The following is a 20,668-nucleotide window of genomic DNA, read 5'->3' as shown; positions in this document are numbered from 1 at the left end:
CGGAAATTTGGCTACCTTAAACTGAAACACTGCAGCATTTTTTATTTACCTTTAGTCTCCGCGATCCGCTCATCCTCTCTTATCCCAACACACCTGCATCTGCCTCCAGCTTCGTCTTCTGAAAACAACCACCTACGTTTATCAGAATACTCTCCTCTGCAATAATCGATTCCTATTCCTCTAAACGATAGCAGCCATGCCTCTGTCTTACGATATACCAACATCCTCTCCTGAATGGCCACCCAGCGTTGTTGAAGAGACACCACCACCGGTCGAGCTTGAAGAGACACCATCACCTGGACCGCTTGAAATTGAAGAGACTCTCCTAAGTGAAGAGGTAATACTACCTAGCACTATTCCTACCTGAAGCACGAACTTCTTTGCTAACCACTGCCCTTTTCTCCTAGTCCAACACTGTGTTGTCCAGCCCTAGTACTACTTCCGAGTCTCCTCTGGCCGCCGCTGACCACGAAGCTGCTGGCCCCTCAAACATCCCGGACTCTTCTCCAAACACTGGTAATTGAATTCTTGCAATAGAGCACAATCCTAGGAAACAGAATAATAAGACTAACACGTTTTTTTGTGTTTATCTAGCTTTGCAAAACCCTCTGCTCATGCCTATCACCAACACCAACGTCTCCTCCGGCTGGCCGATCCCCAGAACGACGTATTATACCTTCCTGAACGAATTTGTTGTGCTAGACGATCTCGTTCAACTCCCGGAAACCGTCCATCCTACACGTCCCGTATCAGCAAGAGCAATGGCTGTGGAACGCTTTGCATTATCATGCGCAATCCAACACCTCAACCGCCACATACGCAATTGGATCATGCATCATCCTAGTCCAACTCACATTGGAAACCTTCATGAACACGAAGGTGTACAAGAGATGCTCTCAGTGATAGACTTCTATGGGTACTATCTGACGTTGCCCCAAGTGCACTGGCACTTCACCTGGTCTATCTACAAACTGAGAGTCGTGTGTGGCAACGCATACATACAGTTCGAACTACCTCAGAATGCACCTTCCCGGGATGATGAAACTCATCCCCACGGGTACTTGTACCCGTGGGTTCATCGCCGCTAGGTAGGACGGGCCGATGAGTTAGATAGTTTCGTGTATCTAATAATCAATACTGTCTGCACGCTCGCGACGCCGGGGCGGAAGTGAGATATCTCGAAGACGACGAAGACGATGAGCTGGAAGATGAGGATGACAAGGAGATAGTCGAAACCAAGGAGAGGGTTGCGGGCGACGGTGCCTCTGGTCGTATGGACATTGGCAACTGAGTTTGACTTTTTTCTACAATGACTTCCGTCATTTCATAAGCATTTCAGGGGTGGATGTCATCTCTTCGATCCACAGCTTAATTTCTGTCCTTTTTTTAGTACTTGTCAGAACCGATGTTCTCTACCTATGTTGTTTTTTTACATGGAACCTTGGACGGGATGCAGCCGGCGAACCGGTCTCTTGATAGCATGAAGCAACAAGAAAAATCTATATTCATAAGCTAAATCTATAACTAGGAAAGTACATATTGAAAATCCCGTCACGTATCCATTACGATCTGTTGCCGCCCCCCCGAAAAGCATATCCGGCCGCACATTTACATATCCTCGCTAAGAATAGATAGAAAACATGAAAATACAGCTTGCACTTAGCTAATACATCGCCAAAAACATGATCTATAATAAATTATCGAACCAAAACGACGTGCGATGCATTTTTGGCGGGCGATTACATTTTGCCAGCGTCTTCCTGTGTTGATTGTGCATACAGATTTTAGAGAATACTGTGACGTCACAGTTGCTTATCGCGTTATCGTAATGCTATCGCAAATCACGTGGTTACGATAAGACTACGCTGACTCCACCATATTCCCGAACCAGCCAACGGCGGGATGGGAGTGTTAGTACTGTTTTGACCGCGGGTGAGAGTAAGACAATCCCGTCCCGCCTGTACTCCTGAGTCCAGTACGAGCGAGCTCGGTTTCACATTCATCAAAATCCATTGAACTGGTCGCCAATCCGACGATACCTGTGGGGTCGAGGATTCCATGCCCGCTAATATTCCGCGCTGCCATACCGAATTCAGCGCGCTGCATACGTCCTAATACCATCGGGCGAGGGAATTGTCTCTGGCGTCGTGGGTGATTGGGCTATTTTTTTGCAACCAAGCTTTTTAGTGCACCATGCAAATACCCGAGGGATGGCGGGCCTAGATGTGATAGCTCTGGTCACTAAGTGGGAATAGCTGGTTCGGAGATATCATGCTCCCATCCCGCAGTTGGCTGTCCAGCGAACATGCTGGAGCTAGTGTGTTGCTATACTAAAATCCAGTAAATACGTTGCCGCAACGTATCCGTTTTTTAGGTGTGCTAGGGTATGTACACCCAGTTTTTACTAAGGGTGGCAACAAAAGCTTGGCGGCGTGGCAACAGTAAGGTTATGTATTAGGTTGGTAATATATACTTAAAATACGCAATATAGTAGCTATAAGTGGCAAATCCGGCGCCCAATGAACCGGATGACTTTCTTAGCGCGACCGAGTGAACGAGATGACTTTCTGACAGAGCCCTGTTTCGGCCCCGTCACACAACTTGCCTAGTAATTTACTAGTAAAATTGTTCTCCGAGGCTCGACCTCGGCCAAACAGAATAGTACCCTTGTTTAACAAAATCGATTCTTCATAATCCTAACTAAACTGAGCATTCTGAAGCTATTCCGAACGTCTAAAAGTTATATTTACGTCAATAGAATGCAGGAATCTCATTGGTCAATTCAAAAAGGGGTAATTATCTGAAACAAATAACTTTGCGCGCGCGCCCGAGAGGCCTTGTACGCCTGCCAGTTTCTTCCTAACACGGCCAAATTGAAGCTATTTAGACTGGGGATCGTAGTGGGCGTAGCGGGTGTAGGCCTTGTACGCCTGCCAGTTCCTTCCTAACACGGCCAAATTGAAGCTATTCAGACTGGGGATCGTAGTGGGCGTAGCGGGTGTAGCRRAGGCCTTGTACGCCCGCCAGGTAAAGGCCTTGGTGGTGAAGGAGGTGACGTTGGCCGTGGCGGCGTTCTATTGGCCAACGAGCTTTTTTGTGGGTCTACGATTACTAGCCAAAACGCGGCGCTAAACTCCTTTAGGCCATTTTTGTCAAAAAGTCATCCGATTCACTCGGTCGCGCTAAGAAAGTCATCCGGTTCATTAGGCGGCAAATCCGGCCTAAATATGGTAATATTACAGTATTTATATAATAAACCTTTATTACTATATATTTTACACCTAGCTCCAGCGTATTATCGCTGGGTGTTCATACTCTAGCATGTTGGCGAACCAGCCAACGGCGGGATGGTCACGGAGTAGGTCACCCTCTTTGCTTCCCACGGGTAAGGTAAGGTATGGTATGGTAGGGTATGGCGTGGTGTCATCTGCTGTCGCTTACAGGCTGGAGTTAGTTTAATAGAATGCTACGATAAGGTGAATACAAGACCATCTGCTTGGGGAAAAGGTGGAGGGGAGGATGCGGGGGCTGACTGGAGGCTTCGACGCAGAGTTGTGGCTGCGCCGATAGTCGGATCCGATTCCCAACGACTTGGTTATCTACCAAATCCAATTCAAGAGGATTAGCCCCAGTGCAGTGCAGGCGGCGAACACGAGATCGCACCTGGGGCAGCTGGGCTGGGGGTGGAGGCTGACTGCCGCTCCTGAGCAAATAATGCAACGCAGAGACCCGTTGATAGTGGAAGGATGCACGAGCTCAAGTTCTGCAGCATGGATGCTCCTGCATCTGCCATTTACCAGCAACCGGGCAGCTGTGACATGCTCTCCTCGGCCCTATCATGGTTACCCATGACACCCTTACCCCTGCATGACATTGAATTAGGCCATACTAAGGTTGGAACCCGTGCCCAACCCAATTGCATTGACACAGATGCACACCATCGCCTCTTTCGCTGTACGGAGTACACACCGCAGGTGGCACTGGCAGCAGCAGGAGCAGGAGCAGCGGCGACACGATTATCTCGCACTACGCGTCGGTGATTGGGCTGGTCGGGATACGCCACCTCTTCCCTCTGCTGACATAGCTCTGTGAAGAGCTGAAGAAGGAATGAGCAAAACACGGGCCAAGGGCATGGTAAAACCCGATCCCATCAGCTCTTACTCCGCAAGGTCTGTGCCCGGGGCCTTGGTGGGATCATGTAGTAACCGGGTCTTCCCGACGACTGTGCGATTACGCTTAGGTACGCTTTGGCCTTCTCAAGCTCGATTGTTACTGGACTTGGCCAGGGAACACCCTGTCTTTGTCCTGCGAACGATTGGAAGTGATAATGTGATTCACGACGTCGGGAGCAAGTGGTGGTGGCGCTGTGTTTGCTTTTTCCACGTCTTACCTATTTCCCCAGATCAGGAGGGGGCTCGCTTGGCTGAGAGAGTAGGTCAAGGAGCACATTGCGTTTCTCAAGTTCTGTTGGAGTATATCTGGCGCTGTTATAGGACAAAGACCCGTTTAGTCTGTTCAGCCTGGGGCTGCTATAAAATGGGCAGCTAATGGACCTGTAATATAGGAACAGCAAGAGCACTCTGTATGAAAGTTATGGTAGTACACAATTACAATCAAGAGTAGGAAAAGGTGAGGGGGTAATTAGTTGCTCATGCCAGAACCCCAACTGCCCTCCAATATTGCAAGTAGCGATTCACCAAGCCCAGCCCAACCCCATTACAGGCCCGCAAGGCGCGAGACACTTTGCGCGCCTGCGTGGTGTTCAAAATAACGCCTCCACTTGCCAGATTGCGAAACTCACTCTCAAGGAAGGGCTTCAGCTGGCCAAAGTCTTCCTGGTCTTCGTCCGTCTGCACAGAAGCAGCAGCGCGTTTCAGCCATCATGTAATGACAACGGCTCAACGCTCCTCAGATCTAGCTGCGTGGCAAGAGCCGTCAAGAATGGTTTCCACGGTTGACAGATGGGGTTCTCGACGTGGTAGATGTTCTCGTCTGTTTTCGACTCACCGTCGCCAGAAGTGAACAGGATGTCAAGAATGGCCTGCGCGGCAACACCGACGGGAATCCAAAAGTACGTCTGTTGGTCTATTATTGAGTAGAGTGTTACCATAGAGAGGGACGACTTACTCCATCCAGGGCAGGAAGCGCGCCAACGAGCTGAGAAAGTCTGAGTAGCGCTGGTAGGTGTTCCTTCGGATTTCACACCCCGCTGCTTGTGCCCCCGCTTATCTGCCCAAGTTGGACAATACCGGATCTGACGGGAGGGCGCGAGCGTTGAATGCTATCAAGAAGTATCTGCTCACTGACCCATTTTGCCTGTGCATAGCCAAAAGCCGAGGCAGTTGTAGGATCGGGGATACGTTCTTCGCGGACAATAGAGCGCGAGGGGCTTTGGGCGGCGACAGCAATGGAGGGCAGAAGGAGAAAGCTTGGATGCAGGCCGGGGCCTCGTGCTGACTGGGCGGTTGGGCAATCTGCATGTTGACGCGGATACGAGTGGGAAGTTAAGGAAGGAACGTACGCTCTGCGTTTCGCGTTGGCATTGCCTTGGGCACTGCGGTCCACCTGCAAGACGAACAGAGTGTTGACCCTTCATTGAGAGTTAAGGGCTCTGAACCTTACAAGATCACTCACGCTTTTCCATGTGCGTTCACTGCATCGACCAGGGCTCGATCCTCATCTCATCCTGCGTCCAATGTCCTTTATTCGATCCCTCGGCTATAGCATTGTGCTCGCGTTTCCTGCAGTCTTTGTTCGTCCGCCCAGGCAACTGCGCCGCTATGCACCGCCAGTTCTTGACTGGTCTTTGTCTGTCCCTCACTTCTCGCATCACTCAGCACATCTGATCCAGACGAAGCCGCACGGCTGACAAAAGTTGGACGTCTCTTTGGAATAGCCTATCCTCTTCTTGGGTCATCGTCGGACCTGCTGGGGTATTTCCAACTGTGGAACGAGTTTCTGGGTTTATGAAAAAGGAAAGAGGGTGTGCAAAGCATTAGGCCTTCCCCGTTCTAAGCGTTCGGTAATCCTTCGAAACCTTTGGTAAGCGCTACTGGATCATTGGGGTTGTCCATGAATAGGTACAGGAGAACCCTGAGCGTGGGCTGCTAGTGTGGGTCAACCAGGGGATGGCATCCTTCGTGCATCAGCCCTTGTATATCAACACTAAGGCTGGCAGCAGCCCCGGTGGGAAGCCACTCCAGCTGGCTGGCAAATCTGGATGAGGTCAGAAGTTATCATAAGCAAATGACGAAGCGAATTTAGCTCGCTTACACCATGGTTTGCCTCTCAGCGCTAGATTAAAGTCTGTCAGACTCTTGTTTGCTAGGTTCCTCAAATTCAACAAAACGACATGTTTGCTAGGTTCCTCAAATTCTGCAAAACGACAACTCTGGGGTGAGCAACAGAGTCAAGACGGGGTATGCATTGCAGCAGAGGAAGCGAAAGGGTGACTTTCACTCTTGTAGACAATAAGTTCCTGCCATCTGATATGATAATTCTTCAGCGGGAGATTCCGCTGCCAAGAGCCAAGATACAACTTGGCTTCGGGAATATTGGCACGGTGCAATAACCAGATAAGAGCTGTTAGCCAGACCAATCCATATCCTCAGGTACTTGCTGGAACCGCTGATTGGCCCTCTCTGTGCTGTATGCGATGGCATTATCATTATGGAGTACTTTATCTTTCGCCCCCATGTCACAATGCAGAACAACTGCCAGTTGGTCTTGATTTTGTAACACGTGGCACCGGAGTAAGTCCGCTGAATTGCTGATAACGACCGGAAGAATAGATTGACCAATGAGAAACTCAATATTGAGCTAGAAATACCTACGATCAAAGACGCGGCACGCGTGTCTGAGGCGTTCGAGCAATGCCAAGGCGCCCCGGGGCGTCCGGCATATTAGTGATATCCCTGTTTAGGAAGTAGCAACTATAGTTACTAGCTAGTAGCAAGGATGCGGTTCGAGGTGCTGGGTTGAACGACACAAATTATACGCCATATTCCGTATCTGGGTGCTCGACAACCCTCTAAGTCGTCAATGGCGTACTGACGGGCTTCTATCCGGCAAGTGGCCGAGCTCATGACGTGGCGGACTTGCAGATACGCAAGGTTGCTTGATCGGGAGGCTGCAGATGTGGCAACGCGGCGATCAAAACGTCTCGAGAGATGGTGGTCGGGATTGGGGGCTTCGTGGTAGGGTACAGCAATGCAGAGTAGCGGCTTCACGGACGCCTGAAGTGACGCGACGTGGACGGCTTTCGGGGTTGTAACAAGAAACATGGATTTCTTTGCTGTAACGGCGACTCTCGCTCAGTCCTGGCGCAAGTGGTGTGTATGCGGCCCCAGCAGAGTGATGCAGCCTGGGGGTTTGAAGCTCCATTGGTAGCTCCTGGTGTCGAGCCTTCGACCTTCGACCCGTGTCCCTCGCAATGCATAGATCCTAATCCAGTGACATTGGTCGTGAACCTTGGAAAGTTGGCGAGAAGCATTGCGGCGTGTAATGCGTACATAGGCTCTTGGGAGATCGCAGGCTAGTCGAAGAGGAAGAAAACATTTCCAGTAAGCTGCTGCTGCTGCTGTGAGATTGTGCCTTTCTTGCGCTGGTCGACATCCGGTGGCAGCCGGAGGGCTGTTAAAATTAAAACAGTATGAAGAAGATGCAGTGTGACACGGGGTTGGTACGTGCCTCGCCTCTGACAGCCACCCAAGCCTCATGAACTAGCGATATCGGCGGAAAACAGACTGGTGGGCAGTAAGAGTAGAGAACGTGGCCGACGCCAAGCTGTCAAACGATGATGTACTCCGTATTGTCAACAGACGGGAGGCTCCACTTCCAATGGCCACCATGGAATGTTCGATCACTTATTGTGGACTCTTGCGCCTGACTCTTCTTCAAGACAGTCCCAGTGGCTTCATCTTCAAAATCGACAGTTCCACATACAGCCTGATTCCAAGCTTTCGGAGCATCATAGCCAGCGCCTCACTTTATTGGACAGTTCATTGAACCAAGGATGAGGTCCTCGTTGCCAGTGCAACGGCCGTGTCAATATCGACGCGACCAGCCCCTCACCCACTCAAAGGCAAAACCCACTGCCCATCGTGGGGAATGTTGATCTCGGCGCTATGGGCTGCCAATTTATTTAGGCTCCAGCTGTGTGTTTCGAGTGATCTAGATCCAATCGTGGGCCGCTTCGATTGAGATGCATACGTACTCCAGATTCACTTTGTTTACATGACTGGCCTCAATTTCGCCCTGCCCGCATTATTATCTACATCATCACACCGACCAAACCTTTTACTGGACATCTTCTCTACTCGACACATCATACGAGCTAGCAGCGCAAGAACCCTGGGGAGTGTTGACGAGAGCCGTTTTCCCCCACTCATTATTGATGGTGCATCTCCGCTTCCCGGTTGTACTTTCTCTAGATCCTGCGATCGAGTGATCGACAGCCTCTAATGTCTCACAGTCGGGTTGACCGTCGCACTTCTGTCCACGTCGCTCAAATATAGTGCATCTCCATGGATGGTCGTTCCCATCGAAGATCCCGAATGCGCAGGGCAGTCGGCGCCCGCTCGTTGCTGTCCCTCCTTTGCGTCCTACCCCTCCTCGGCCACAGTTCTGCGCAAGTTCCATACACGCCTTCCACCCTTCTATACTCTTCACAGCATAATTCCTCTTTCGCTTATCTCCTGCGAACAACCGAAGGCCAAACCGAGTTCATCTCGCTAGATGTGTCCCAAAAAATCGACACCAAAAATCCTTTATATACAATACTACTCGATGACGCCCCGTTCAATACCAAGGACGTGAAGTCCGCCTACGTTCCCGTCATTGACCAGAATGGGGTGATAAAGGTGTTTGCCGGTGATTGTTGGGACTCGGGCAAGTCGCCTAAGCTATGGTCCTTCTCTCCCGATTCTGGCTCCTCAACAGGCGGTGGAAAGTGGGCGGAGTTTTCAGCCCAAGGGTCACAAAAAGGCTCTATTACCACTCGTCCAAATTATCTATCAGCGGGATTCGCATACTCGGCTTCAAACACAACCCAAAGTTCCCTCTTCACGTTTGCTGGGATGTGCCCGTACCAGAGCGACAGCAGCATTTCTTGGGTCTCGGACGCGAACTATTCCCAGACAATGACAGTTTTGGTCCCCTGCAAAGAGGGAAATTGTTATGAGACGTTGACCACTGGGGACCGCGCACCTCCAATTCCCGAAGCCGGGTTCACCATTACTCCTCTCCAAGCCACATACGGATACACGGATGATGAGCTCCGGCAACAGCAGGATTTCCTCCTCATCGGCGGACATACCCAGCAAGCATTCATCAACATGTCCGAACTTGCTATTTTCTCCGCTCCGCAGAATAGCTGGAGCTTCGTCAGCGTGGGCTCCATGGCAGACGCTTCAAGGGCTGATCTGGCCCTCCGCAACACAGCCCTAATCGAGCCTAGGTCCGGTCACACCGCCGTTCTCACCGCGGATGGGAGCAAGGTGATTGTGTTTGGGGGCTGGGTAGGTAACACCAGCGTCCCTGCAACACCCCAGCTCGCCATTCTAGAGATAGGTGGAGGCTTTGCTGGAATTGGCGAATGGACCTGGACTGTGCCGTCAACCAGTGGAGGTCTCCAGGGCTCTGGATTGTATGGAATATATGGACACGGTGCTACGATGCTGCCTGGTGAAGTTATGATGATCGCAGGGGGTTATGTGATACCACAACTCTCCAAACGATCCAAGGTTGGACCCGAGCTCAACTCACAGATCTACCTGTACGATGTAAAGTCAGGCGTGTGGGCTTCTTCATATGAGAACCCATACTTTGACGTCACTGCTGCGGTTACTGATAGCTCCTCCGCCTCAGGTAAAAGCTCATCCGCTTTAAAAGCTGGCCTAGGTGTTGGAATCGGCATAGGGGTTCCAGCAGCTGCCGGTCTTTGTCTGCTCGCTTTCTATCTCTGCCGACGGCGCGGGATGCGTCGAACTCGAGATAGTGAGATCCGCGAGCTAGCTCTGGGCGCACAAAGAGCTCATTACTGGGGAAGGGGCGACTCGGAAATGGCCAGTAGTATTCGGAATCCTTCAATGTTAAGAGAGTCGCAAGTTAACAATGATTACCCTTGGGGCGTCAATAACAGGCCACGAAGCACCGGAAAAAAGGTCGACTGGAACGACAATGGCGAAGGAGTTGCCGAGAGAACTGGGCTGCTGGGGGGTATACACATACCCAAAAAAACCAACCGACCAGTACTGAATGTCGGGACCTATCGACCCCCTTATTATGATTTCAGGAAAGGTGACACTGCTGGGACTATTCACCCCATTGATGAGCGCGACGAGGATGAAGCCAATCATGCAGAAAATGTACAAGCGCGTGAAACCCTTGACTCGCAATTGTTTGTGACTGCTCGAAACACACAAGTGGACGCTCTGCATCTCGATGGTGTTGGACCGACAGAAGGGGATACAGGCAGAAATGCCTGTACGTCATCAGGTAATGATGAGCGGACTTCAACCAATTTATCTGAGGCTTCGGCATCGGCAAAGTCGGCAAAGTCAACACCGGGAATGGGTTCACCTACCAAAGACAAACACGCCTATCTGCCGAGCCCCAGCAGAGAAGCCATCCGCAGCCAGGACAGCTCGATATCGGCAACTACATCATATGACAAGCGCTATTCATCAGATTCCTTCTCCACCGCTCACTCGGCGATGTCGCAGCAACAAGCAGAGGGTGAATATCTTCTCCGGGACTCGGAAAACGCGCAGCGTTCCCCAATAGCAGGACTATTCAACAACAAACCTCCAGGACCGAGTCGACCGAGAGCCTCAGAGTGGATTGGGGGTATCCGACGAGTACTTTCTGTATCGAGGAGGCGACCTCCAGCTAACGAGGGCCCGAGCACTATCTCCATGGCTTCTGGAATTGATGCAGAAAGCGCTGGAATCAGCGCGCGTGCGGCTGACACAACACTCCCTCGGAGATCGGTGAGCGCTTCGGCAGAGCTATTTAGACGAAAACAGGGTGCCAAAGATTGGGGCGTGGGTAACAGATTCTCGCAGGATACGGGATTCCATTCGGCACGTTCTACGCGTGATGACTTTGGACTGGATGGGCATATTGATCCTGATAGCGACGATGAGTGGGACGTCGAGGGTGCCGCCGAGGGCCGGAGGGTGCAAGTGACATTTACCGTGCCAAAGGAGAAACTTAGGGTTGTGAATGCCTCAGCGGGTGACATGGATGATCTGTCCGTGAACTCGGTCAGTCGAAACAACAGTCTGTCATAGGCTGACTGTACTGCCTCTTCTTTTTCCCAGCTGTCTTATTTGACGATTCTTCGATGAGTACACAAGAAGGCGCTTCTGGACTGTCTTGTCTAGCGTTCTTCTTGGTTGAAGTCAGTACTTGGGTTTACTCGGATTGGAGCGGGTTTCTGAATTTGTTTCCTTTCTTCCCCTTTTCTTTTGGCAGCGTGTCACGGAGGTATTGTGAGATTCGCTTTGTTGTTGGCTAGCGACAGTATATATTACCCGAGAATGACTGTACGAATGTGAATGATTGATGAAATGGATATTCCGTAGGCATCCCCCAGGTTATGCAATTGAAACTGCTGCTCGACATCCAACAGTTGATTCGTAAGCTTATCAACCCAATTGCAGTCCTACTGACGCTGTGCCGAAAGTGAAAAAGATACATGGAATAAAGTCCAGGCATGATGAAGTATACTGAATTACTTTAGCAGTACAAAAGAGGACAGAGTATATGTAGTCATAAAACGTATAACTGGTTTATCTATATCTTTATTTTTCACGCAGCCAATAACCTAGTTCGTCCCCGTCGTAGGGCGGGTAGGGATTGTCTTGGGTAACGGCGGAAGCAGGGTCTTTGCGCTCTCGCGCGCGTACTGAGCCATCAGGGAGTCCATGATGACAAGAGCAGACATGGCCTCAACGATGGGGACAGCACGGGGCACAACGCAGGGGTCGTGGCGACCCTTGGCTTCTAGAACACCCTCGCCAAAGTCGTAGGTGGCCGTCTGCTGAGCCTGACCAATAGTAGCGGGAGGTTTGAACGCAACGCGGAAGTAAATGGACGCGCCGTTGGAGATACCACCCTGGATACCACCGGAGTTGTTGGTCTTAGTGACGAGGCGCTGCTTCGTTGTGTTCTGCGATCCGAGCTGGGTGGGCACCTCGGAGGCCACGAAGGGGTCGTTGTGGATGGAGCCGGGAACCTCGCAGCCGCCGAAGCCAGAGCCGATTTCGAAGCCCTTGGTTGCGGGGATGCTCAGCATGGCGTGGGCGAGCTGCGCCTCAAGCTTGTCGAAGCAGGGCTCGCCGAGGCCAACGGGGACGTTGCGGATCACGCAGGTGACGGTCCCGCCGATGCTATCGTGGTTATCGCGGAAGTGCTCAATGACCTTTGTCATGCGCGCCGCAGCGGCTTCGTCTGGGCAGCGGGTGGGGGCGTGCGCGTCGACGGTCTCGCGGTCGATCTTTTCAATCAGATCGAGGAAGGCGGGGTTTGTTGCGGGGCTGGGATGCTCGGCTGTGGGTGGGAAGAGGTGCTCGTTGCCGACGGAGGTGGTGAAGGCAACGATTTCGACGCCGTGCGAGAGGCGCAGGTACTTTTCGGCGATGGCTCCGGCGGCGACACGGCCTATTCAACTCATGTTAGACCTCGCAAGGATGAACTTGTCGGCGAGCTACACACCAATTGTCTCGCGGGCACTGCTTCGTCCACCACCACTGCTGGCCTTGACGCCGTACTTCTCAAGATAAGTGAAGTCCGCATGACTCGGGCGGGGGTACATGTCCATCGTCTTGTTGCCGTAGTCCTTGGGGCGCTGGTCCTCGTTGCGCACAACCATGCCAATAGGAGTGCCCAGGGTGACACCAAACTCGGTTCCTGATTGAATCTCGACTCTGTCTTTCTCGTTGCGCGGGGTTGTGAGCGCACTCTGGCCGGGGCGGCGGCGGGTCATTTGGGGTTGGATATCGTCTTCAGTGAGCTCCATGCCCGGGGGGCATCCATCGACAATACAGCCGACGGAGCGGCAGTGGGATTCACCATAGCTGGTAAGAGCATCAAGGTTAATGGGAGATTGGTGAGTGTGTAGAAAACTTACGTGGTGACCCGGAAGTAATCACCCCACGTTGACATGGTGGGCAGTGTATAGGAATTGGACTGCGCGGTTTAGGAAACTCAAGTTGGTAATTTTTGCTGCAGGTGGACCAGAGCTCCAATTGCACAGCTAATCAAGCCAGGGCGCCTGAAGAAAATATGAATGACTGTGGAATAACTTATGATATCAAAGATGACTGGCCTCGGGAATATTTTCGGTGACTCGATCGTTGAAAGGCGCCCGTTTTGGCTTAGCGCCCGCGATCGGAGTCCGCTGAGCTTCGGTCTTGCCGCCGACATTTTGATACTCTACAAAGCTCGCGCCTCTTCGTCGATTCGGAGCCTCTATCAATGATTTTGTTTCCTAGCGCTTCATGCTGGAAAGCTTCGCGCTGTAAGCGGGGCCTTGGAGGTCACTATGTCCGGTTTAATTCTGCTTTTACCTCTGACCAGTTCGCGCAACTCGCGTCTCGACCATCCTCCATCCACCAGATTTACCAGTCCCTCTCGACCGACCCCTATGTAAATCTCTCAATCGAACACTTTCTACTAGAGAGAACCCCGGCAGACTCGAGCATACTTTTCCTATACATAAATAGACCGTGCGTCGTTATCGGACGGAATCAGAACCCTTGGCTTGAGACCAATTTGCAGAAGCTCCATAATGATCGCGAAGACAATGCGAATTTCAGTGATGATGCAGTATACGTCCGGCGACGGTCAGGCGGCGGCGCTGTCTTCCACGATGCGGGCAACTTGAACTACAGCGTTATCTCTCCCCGAACGACCTTTACACGGGACAAACATGCGGAGATGATGGTGCGCGCATTACACCGCGTTGGAGCGATCAATACAAGTGTCAATGATCGCCATGATATAGTCATATCGACGCTTGAAGACCAGCCGCGGAAGATCTCTGGATCGGCGTTCAAGCTGACGAGATTCCGGGCACTGCATCATGGGACTTGTTTGCTCGATTCGCCGAACATAAGTGACCTTGGATCCTGGCTTCGATCTCCTGCTAGAGACTATATCAAAGCGAAGGGTGTTGAGAGTGTCCGGTCGCCAGTGGCCAATGTGTCTTCTTCGATGCAAGATGCTCCCGCTGGCTTCTCAATGCAGGCGGTCATTGCTAGTGTGATGGACGAGTTTGCGCAAGTTTACCAGGTCAGCCCGGATGCCGTCCGCCAAGCTCAACGAGCTCATGCTGTTGAGCCGGAGTTATACGCAGCGGATAGCTGGGTGGCCGGGGCTGTGGGTGAGCTCGAAGCCGATGCGGTGCCCGAGATTAAGAAGGGCTTGGACGAACTGAGGGTGTGTTTCTTGGCCTGGACCTCCGGAAGATAGCTTGCTGATGACTTTTACTAGTCTTTGGAGTGGAAGTACACCCAGACACCGCAATTTACGTTTTCGACGTACCCAATTGAGGAAGATCCCCGTGAAAGGCCACCCCTTCCGCCTTCCCTGCCCCCTTCGGTGAGTGTCGATTCTTCTTTAGGCCAGATGACAATGCTGACAAGTTGTAGACCCGCGTATTTCTACGCTTCAAACACGGAGCCATCATTGAAAGCTGCATATCCACCTCTGATAACCCATTAATAGCCGCAGAACAGGCGAGCCGTGTACACCCAGCCCTAAATGGGCGAAAGCTGCATGAGTTGCAGCTATCAAATTGGACTGGTCTACTACTCGGCCGGCTATCCGCTGACGAAGAACCGGATACTATACGGCAGCTGGCAAGCTTCATTGCCAGCAAGTTCGGTTCGTAAGCCACAAATTCAAGATAGATACATACCCCATCCTAATCTAGGACCAACCCATAATTGGATTGTGCCAATATCCTAACCGTATCTTTTGACTGGTACGTTTAAGGCCGCAGTAAGTTGCCAGCCTGATGGAAACCTAAGGGTCAGATCACCTTGTACGTTATCACTGCTCCCTTACTGACGCATGATGAGCGAATTACATTCTAATAGTTACCTTATACAGACTATGAGTATCTCAAGCCTCCACTAGTTTTTTCAACCACGCCGGGATAGTCGGTGGCTTGTTCCACTTGTCAATCCAGATTTCTCTCCAATTCTCGCCATTCCCATGCGCCGGCAACGCGAACACCGCACTCACGAGCCAAACCTCCTGCCCTGATTTTAGACCGGCACTCAAAGACGGCAGTAAAGTACGACCGTGGATCAGGTTCGAGTTCGGGTCTGCTAGGACGACCCTCCCTGCGCGGTCTGTAGTAGGCTGTAGCTCCACAATGCCTACAGCGCCTGCTGAGGATACAGTAAGCGCGCTTTGGGACTCAGTCGCAGTCCCCTCGGATGACGGGCTGATGGGACCCGTAAAGGGTTGAAGGATACGGCCGTTCCCAATCTGGCACCCGTAGATCGCAAATGCCCCTTCTGACGTCTGGAGGTCCCGACCTGTTCGGACACGGTGCGCACGAATATGCCAGTTCTCGCTCCCGTCGACAGGGGGAATCAGGAAAGTCTCGACCTGGACATCAGACCAAGGACGCCAGTCGGAGATTAGCACGGGCGCGTTCTCGCGGTACTCGATGCGTGCATTTTCCACGACCCTCCGCGTCTGCCAGATGTCGCCGCCGTCCTCGGAAAGCGCCAGCATGCTATCTGGCGCATGTTGCTCCAACTGGTATCCCCCGGTTGGCACGGAGTATCCGAACGAGGCGCTGTATGCGAACTTTCCGTACTTGGCTTGAATCGCTCGGACAGGGTAGTGGCAAGCCTGTCCCGATGAGAGGAGAAAGGTATGGCCGCCCCGATGCACGATGATGTGCTTCGGGTACTTGAGAGCTGCCACCGCCGAGAGCGACGGGTAGGGCTCCTCCTGCGCCGCCCAGAAGGGATGCGTATCAGGCAGAGCAAGGGGGACAAAAGCCAGACAGCACCAGTACGGCGAGCCCGGCGAGTTGTAGTTCTCCGTCAGATACATGTTCGCATAGGAGTATCCCAGGTTCAAGGTCCCGTCGGTGTTGAAGATATCCTCCTGCGTCGCCCACCACCGGAAATGCCGGAGCAACAGCCCCTTCACCATACCCCAAGTCAGTGGCAGAGGCGGGGTGACGCCCGCAAAAGCGAGTGCACCCCAGAATCCAACCATGGCGAATCGGTATGTCATTGAGCGCCCAAAAGGGATCGACCGTCCATCGGGATCAAAGTAGTATACGAAATCGAGCGCGAACTCTTTCGCGCGTTCGCGGTATCGCGCTGCACGGGGCTCGTCGAAGTCCGCGGCTAGCTTGGAATAGAGCAGCTGCAGGAACTGGATTGCGAAGGAGCCCGAGTAGTAGTCCATCTGGTGGTGACTCTTGGGTCCGTCGTTGCTCCATCCTCCACCGACATGAAAGGTATCCAAGTGATCCATATCAGCTTCAATGCGAGAAAGCGAATACGGAGCCCCGTTCTTGCGCAGGCCCAGATTCGCAAAGACTCGGAACCACAGCCTAATCAACACGATCTACATTAGTACCATTGGCGCTCAAATCATCTATCAGGAGACAGACATACCAGTTTGTATTCGGCATCTCCCGCTCATTGATGCTTGCTAGCCACTTCGCGACGTTCGCCTTCTGCTTATCCGTCAATGGATCCCAGAATACGTGCGGCGCAACCGCCAACGCAAAGCCAACTGGACACATCTCCACCATCCGCTGGTCCAAGTCCTCGATATCCCCCCAGTACTCCGGGCCCTCGGGGTCTGTGCCTTGTATGAAGCCATCGCGCCAGCGCGAGGCCGCCGCATAGTCGCCATTGCCTCCGAGTAGCGCAGCTAGACCCCATAATGGGCGGGCAAAGCCCTCGATTTGTGCGCCTCCTTCGTCAAACCTCGTGGTCGATGATCCGATCTTTACGCGACTGCCTCCGAGGGTGAAGCGGGGTACGAGAGGATCGAGGAGCGCCTTGCAGCCATCTTGGAGGTCGCTACGGGTACGAAAGGGGGACTGGCTGAAAGGCTGGGTAGGGGTCTTTCCGTTGGCGTGTGCTGACATTATGTGTGAGACAATAGAACATACAATACGCTGGGTATGCAGGCTGGGGCTGCCCCTCAGTTATTACCTATTCATATATGTATACCCCAGAGCTCGGGGCTCGGGTGAAAGACCGACGGGGAGAGACATTCGGCAATATACCCGAGGGCTAAATACGGAGAAGAAAGCACTGGGGAATCATAAGGTGTTGGCGCGAAATCATACGCTTGACAGAATAATAATGGACAAGGAGTCAGAACCACCAACTGCCCCTATGAGGGCACGTCCTGATAGGTGGAAGGTGTTTTCCCACTTATCACGCACTCCCTCGAATCTGGGGTCAAAAGTCCCCAATAATCGCCCCCATTTCCCCGCAGTTTTACTTGCAGCTTGGTATCGTGGCGCGTCATATCGCCTGAACGTCGGGACACAATTCGGATGCCTCCAGTGTCAGAACTAAACTTTCCGCTCAGGCGTCGAATTTGGAAAGTTCGTCCAGGATGTCATCATCAGCTATCGAATGCGGTGGGTTGCCATGCCTTAGTGAGTCAGAGCCGTGCGCCGCTTTATTAGACATTGGCGGCCTTAACCACCGTGAGCTGCCCTTGACCATCAGACACAGCACGACGAGCAGGAACTATTCTAGGAGCCTGACTTACATATGACTCTCCATAGTCCCTTTCTTGCGGAGAAAGCCTAATGGGACTCTTCCAGTTGGCTGGGCATCGGAGCCAGCCACGAGGTCGGGATTCGATGTTTGGCACTCATCCTGTATTTCTTTGACGGCCCCTTGATCAACGACGGGCTGTAGCCAGATATCGTTCAATGCAGCAAAAGCCTCCGTGAGTTCAGACCGCAATTGTTCCAAGGAGTCACGAACAGGGTGATCCCGATTCTCGATCAGCTTTTCCAGCTGGGTGGCCAGATACTTAAACGATGTTGTCATCGTTTCGAGCTGATCACCCAAAGCGTTATCTATCTCAGGGGCGTTGTCCCTTCTGTGCAACTCTGACTGGAGCATCACAATGTGGCTTCGGAGATCGCTGTTTTGCTTTGCATAGTTTGCCTCAATTTCCTGCACACTGCTCAGATGTGCGTTGTACTGGTTAACGATGTCCAAATGCTCTCGTTGTAACTGCTCGCGCTCTTCTTGCTGTTTGGACTCCATATCTATCACTCGATCATCAGTGGCCTTCTGCTGCAGCTTAATATCCTCGAGTGTCGCACTGACGTCGCCGACTGATTCAAGCAAGGCATCAACCTGACCACAGCGCTCTTCGAGAATACGCCGCTCATCCAGGACTTTGATGTAGAGCGCCTCTGTTTCTTCCCTCTCTTTTAGAACCAGTTCATGCTTGAGGCTAAGTTCCCTGAGCTCTGTTTTGAGGTGGTCCTTGTCCGTGAGATGCTGTATCACTGCTTGTTCAAGGTTGGAATTTTCCTCCTTGACCGCGTCCAGCTGGGAGCGGAGTGTTGTTACAGTCTGCTTAGAATCACCATTCCAAGCTTGCGCTTCATCATATGCCTTTAGGTGTGAGGCCATAACGTCTGACTTTGATTCCAAGTTTGCTCGTCGCTCTCGCTCGTCGGCTAGGGCTTGTTCAGAGAGCCGTAAGTCCTGCCTGAGTTTTGGCAACTCCTTCTCGATTGTGTTCAGCCAATCGCCCATTGTTTTGACTTCCGCTTCGAGCTTTGCCTTTCCCTTCAGTGCCACTATCAGTTCTCGCTCAGCTGAAATGGCCTTCCGTTTGTAAATCTCAAGATCCTTTATCTCCTTGACCAGCGGGCTGTCGTCCGTCCCGTCCTCTTGTTCCTCGGCATCTGAACTAGGAACATCTTCGGGATTGAACCGGTTTTCAGAAACTTCATTTTTGCTCATCGAAACTAGTCGTGTTGCGGTGGGTAGTTTCGAGGGTACATGCCTGGAGTCCCCACTGGACGCTGAGCTGCGAGAGACTGTTGAAGCGGCGCTGACATATCGTTGGGATGGGAAGGAGACGCTGGCTGCTGAGGCGGGTCGGCGATGTACGCTAGGTATCAACGACATGACTGCGGCCGTAGCGGTACACCCAAAAGGTGATAATGATACGCATGAAACTGCTGTCACCCTGTCACCTTTCCACTGGGGATTTGGCGGGGCCTATGGGTAGGGTCGAAGGGAGCTCTTTCCCTTTCCATCGGAGCTTGGTGCCTCAGTCCGATATGGATGAAGACGGTCCAGATTCTTGCTGGGCGGAATTCGTGGATTAACTGCTTCCAGTATAAGCCAGCGACCTAATCAGAGCCTGGTAACAACGACAGATGTGCCTTCAAAGGCTGGTATTCAAGGTTCCTGCTACACTCAAACTACTTGGCAATAGCACTGGTTCCACCTGGCAGACCGGTAGACGAGAGAACCAGTCCAATATATTTCTGCTCCAGTTCTTTCTCCTAAGGCAACGGAAAACTGTACCATCTGAGATTCACCTTGCTCTTACCTTTGCCCATCTACAGATCAAGATCTGCTTAGCGTTCTGCTACCCGCTGTCCTACCTTCTGTGGCTCTATCGAACTATATGTATGCTCTTTATTGGGCATGATTCAAGGACCAGTTATGCAGAAGTGGGATCTGTTGACGCCCCAGTTAAGACATCTCATCGATGCTGTTCTTCGTAAGTTCTCCAGATATCCTTCAAGTTGAAACTCGCGGCCGAGATACCTACTTTGATATTAACGGCGACATCGTCCAGTTATAGGTGATCTTCGAACCTCAATTACCGATACCTGGCGAATGCTAGCAGACTCTTGATGGCCACCTCAGGTCTTCTGAGCTCGTCGCCGCACCCGCGAGCCTCATCATCAGCGCCGTCGACTTTCAATCTGGTTACAAGTTCAACTGCTACTCGCCTAGCTAGCCCTACCGCGGGACAGACAATTTTTCAACGGAGGGAGGCAGTTCAACCTTGTATTTGGCGTGTGCGTGCTCTAGGAATACTGTGACCAGTGTCAGTAGAGGCTCCAGGTCCTGTATTGAAGTTGATAATATCGGACAGAGATACCTAGTGGATAAGCAATCATACTTGTTAGTACAATATATTCGAAACGAGACCGCTGACAAGTGGGTAGGAAATCGAGTACAGACACAGGGAGAAAGTCTCTTGGCGGGATTATGTACCTTTTGCAGTTTTCAGCCCTGCACTCACTTTGTTCTCCCCTCCGTCCCCTCGGCATCTCTCTTCTCCCTCTCCATCTTCCAAATCCACTTGAGCAGATTCGAAACCCCCGTCGCTTTCACTTCCAAGATGCACTGTCTCCTGCTGATAGAACATCGATGAACCGGGGACTGGAATTCCTCTAAAGGGGTAAGCTAGCCAAAGTCCGTGACCATCTAGGTGAGCCCACGCGATCAAGCAATGGCGAATAAACTGACTAAGATAAGCCATCTGCATATCCCCAGGCCTTCGAAGCTGAACTAGCGACATCTGAGGCGCGCTCACTTTTTCTCGACGCCAATCGCCTGCTTTGCCTGAGCGCAGTCACGACCGCCATCTCAACCGCTCCCAAGTCGCC

The 20,668-nt window shown here is 52.1% G+C and overlaps 7 protein-coding genes across 7 annotated transcripts; 3 read left to right on the top strand and 4 right to left on the bottom strand.

The window, feature by feature from the left end:
• Positions 1-196: 196 nt before the first annotated feature.
• Positions 197-1,291, top strand: DSM5745_10812 (uncharacterized protein; the record flags this gene model as incomplete). Its single annotated transcript, XM_026752828.1, has 4 exons — positions 197-337; positions 408-516; positions 595-980; positions 1,115-1,291. The coding sequence occupies 4 exons, from the start codon at positions 197-199 to the stop codon at positions 1,289-1,291; spliced, it is 813 nt and encodes a 270-aa protein (XP_026598466.1).
• A 3,358-nt stretch (positions 1,292-4,649) lies between these two features.
• DSM5745_10811 (uncharacterized protein) lies at positions 4,650-5,480 on the bottom strand (the record flags this gene model as incomplete). The annotated part of the gene is made up of 4 exons (XM_026752827.1): positions 4,650-4,850; positions 4,904-5,077; positions 5,128-5,157; positions 5,250-5,480. 4 exons carry the CDS (start codon positions 5,478-5,480, stop codon positions 4,650-4,652), a joined length of 636 nt encoding a protein of 211 aa, XP_026598465.1.
• Positions 5,481-8,555: 3,075 nt separating this feature from the next.
• DSM5745_10810 (uncharacterized protein) lies at positions 8,556-11,294 on the top strand (the record flags this gene model as incomplete). Its single annotated transcript, XM_026752826.1, has 1 exon — positions 8,556-11,294. One exon carries the CDS (start codon positions 8,556-8,558, stop codon positions 11,292-11,294), a length of 2,739 nt encoding a protein of 912 aa, XP_026598464.1.
• A 536-nt stretch (positions 11,295-11,830) lies between these two features.
• DSM5745_10809 (bifunctional chorismate synthase/riboflavin reductase [NAD(P)H] ARO2) lies at positions 11,831-13,170 on the bottom strand (the record flags this gene model as incomplete). The annotated part of the gene is made up of 3 exons (XM_026752825.1): positions 11,831-12,666; positions 12,721-13,082; positions 13,136-13,170. 3 exons carry the CDS (start codon positions 13,168-13,170, stop codon positions 11,831-11,833), a joined length of 1,233 nt encoding a protein of 410 aa, XP_026598463.1.
• A 379-nt stretch (positions 13,171-13,549) lies between these two features.
• On the top strand, positions 13,550-14,900 carry DSM5745_10808 (putative lipoate--protein ligase; the record flags this gene model as incomplete). The annotated part of the gene is made up of 4 exons (XM_026752824.1): positions 13,550-13,653; positions 13,731-14,445; positions 14,500-14,607; positions 14,658-14,900. 4 exons carry the CDS (start codon positions 13,550-13,552, stop codon positions 14,898-14,900), a joined length of 1,170 nt encoding a protein of 389 aa, XP_026598462.1.
• Positions 14,901-15,132: 232 nt separating this feature from the next.
• On the bottom strand, positions 15,133-17,140 carry DSM5745_10807 (glycoside hydrolase family 154 protein; the record flags this gene model as incomplete). Its single annotated transcript, XM_026752823.1, has 2 exons — positions 15,133-16,594; positions 16,659-17,140. The coding sequence occupies 2 exons, from the start codon at positions 17,138-17,140 to the stop codon at positions 15,133-15,135; spliced, it is 1,944 nt and encodes a 647-aa protein (XP_026598461.1).
• A 634-nt stretch (positions 17,141-17,774) lies between these two features.
• DSM5745_10806 (uncharacterized protein) lies at positions 17,775-19,166 on the bottom strand (the record flags this gene model as incomplete). Its single annotated transcript, XM_026752822.1, has 1 exon — positions 17,775-19,166. One exon carries the CDS (start codon positions 19,164-19,166, stop codon positions 17,775-17,777), a length of 1,392 nt encoding a protein of 463 aa, XP_026598460.1.
• Between the last annotated feature and the right edge of the window lie 1,502 nt (positions 19,167-20,668).

Source organism: Aspergillus mulundensis (assembly GCF_003369625.1).
Source record: "Aspergillus mulundensis strain DSM 5745 chromosome Unknown scaffold_17, whole genome shotgun sequence".
In the NCBI taxonomy this organism is placed as follows: Eukaryota; Fungi; Ascomycota; class Eurotiomycetes; order Eurotiales; family Aspergillaceae; genus Aspergillus; species Aspergillus mulundensis.
This window is presented reverse-complemented; position numbering and strand designations above follow the sequence as displayed.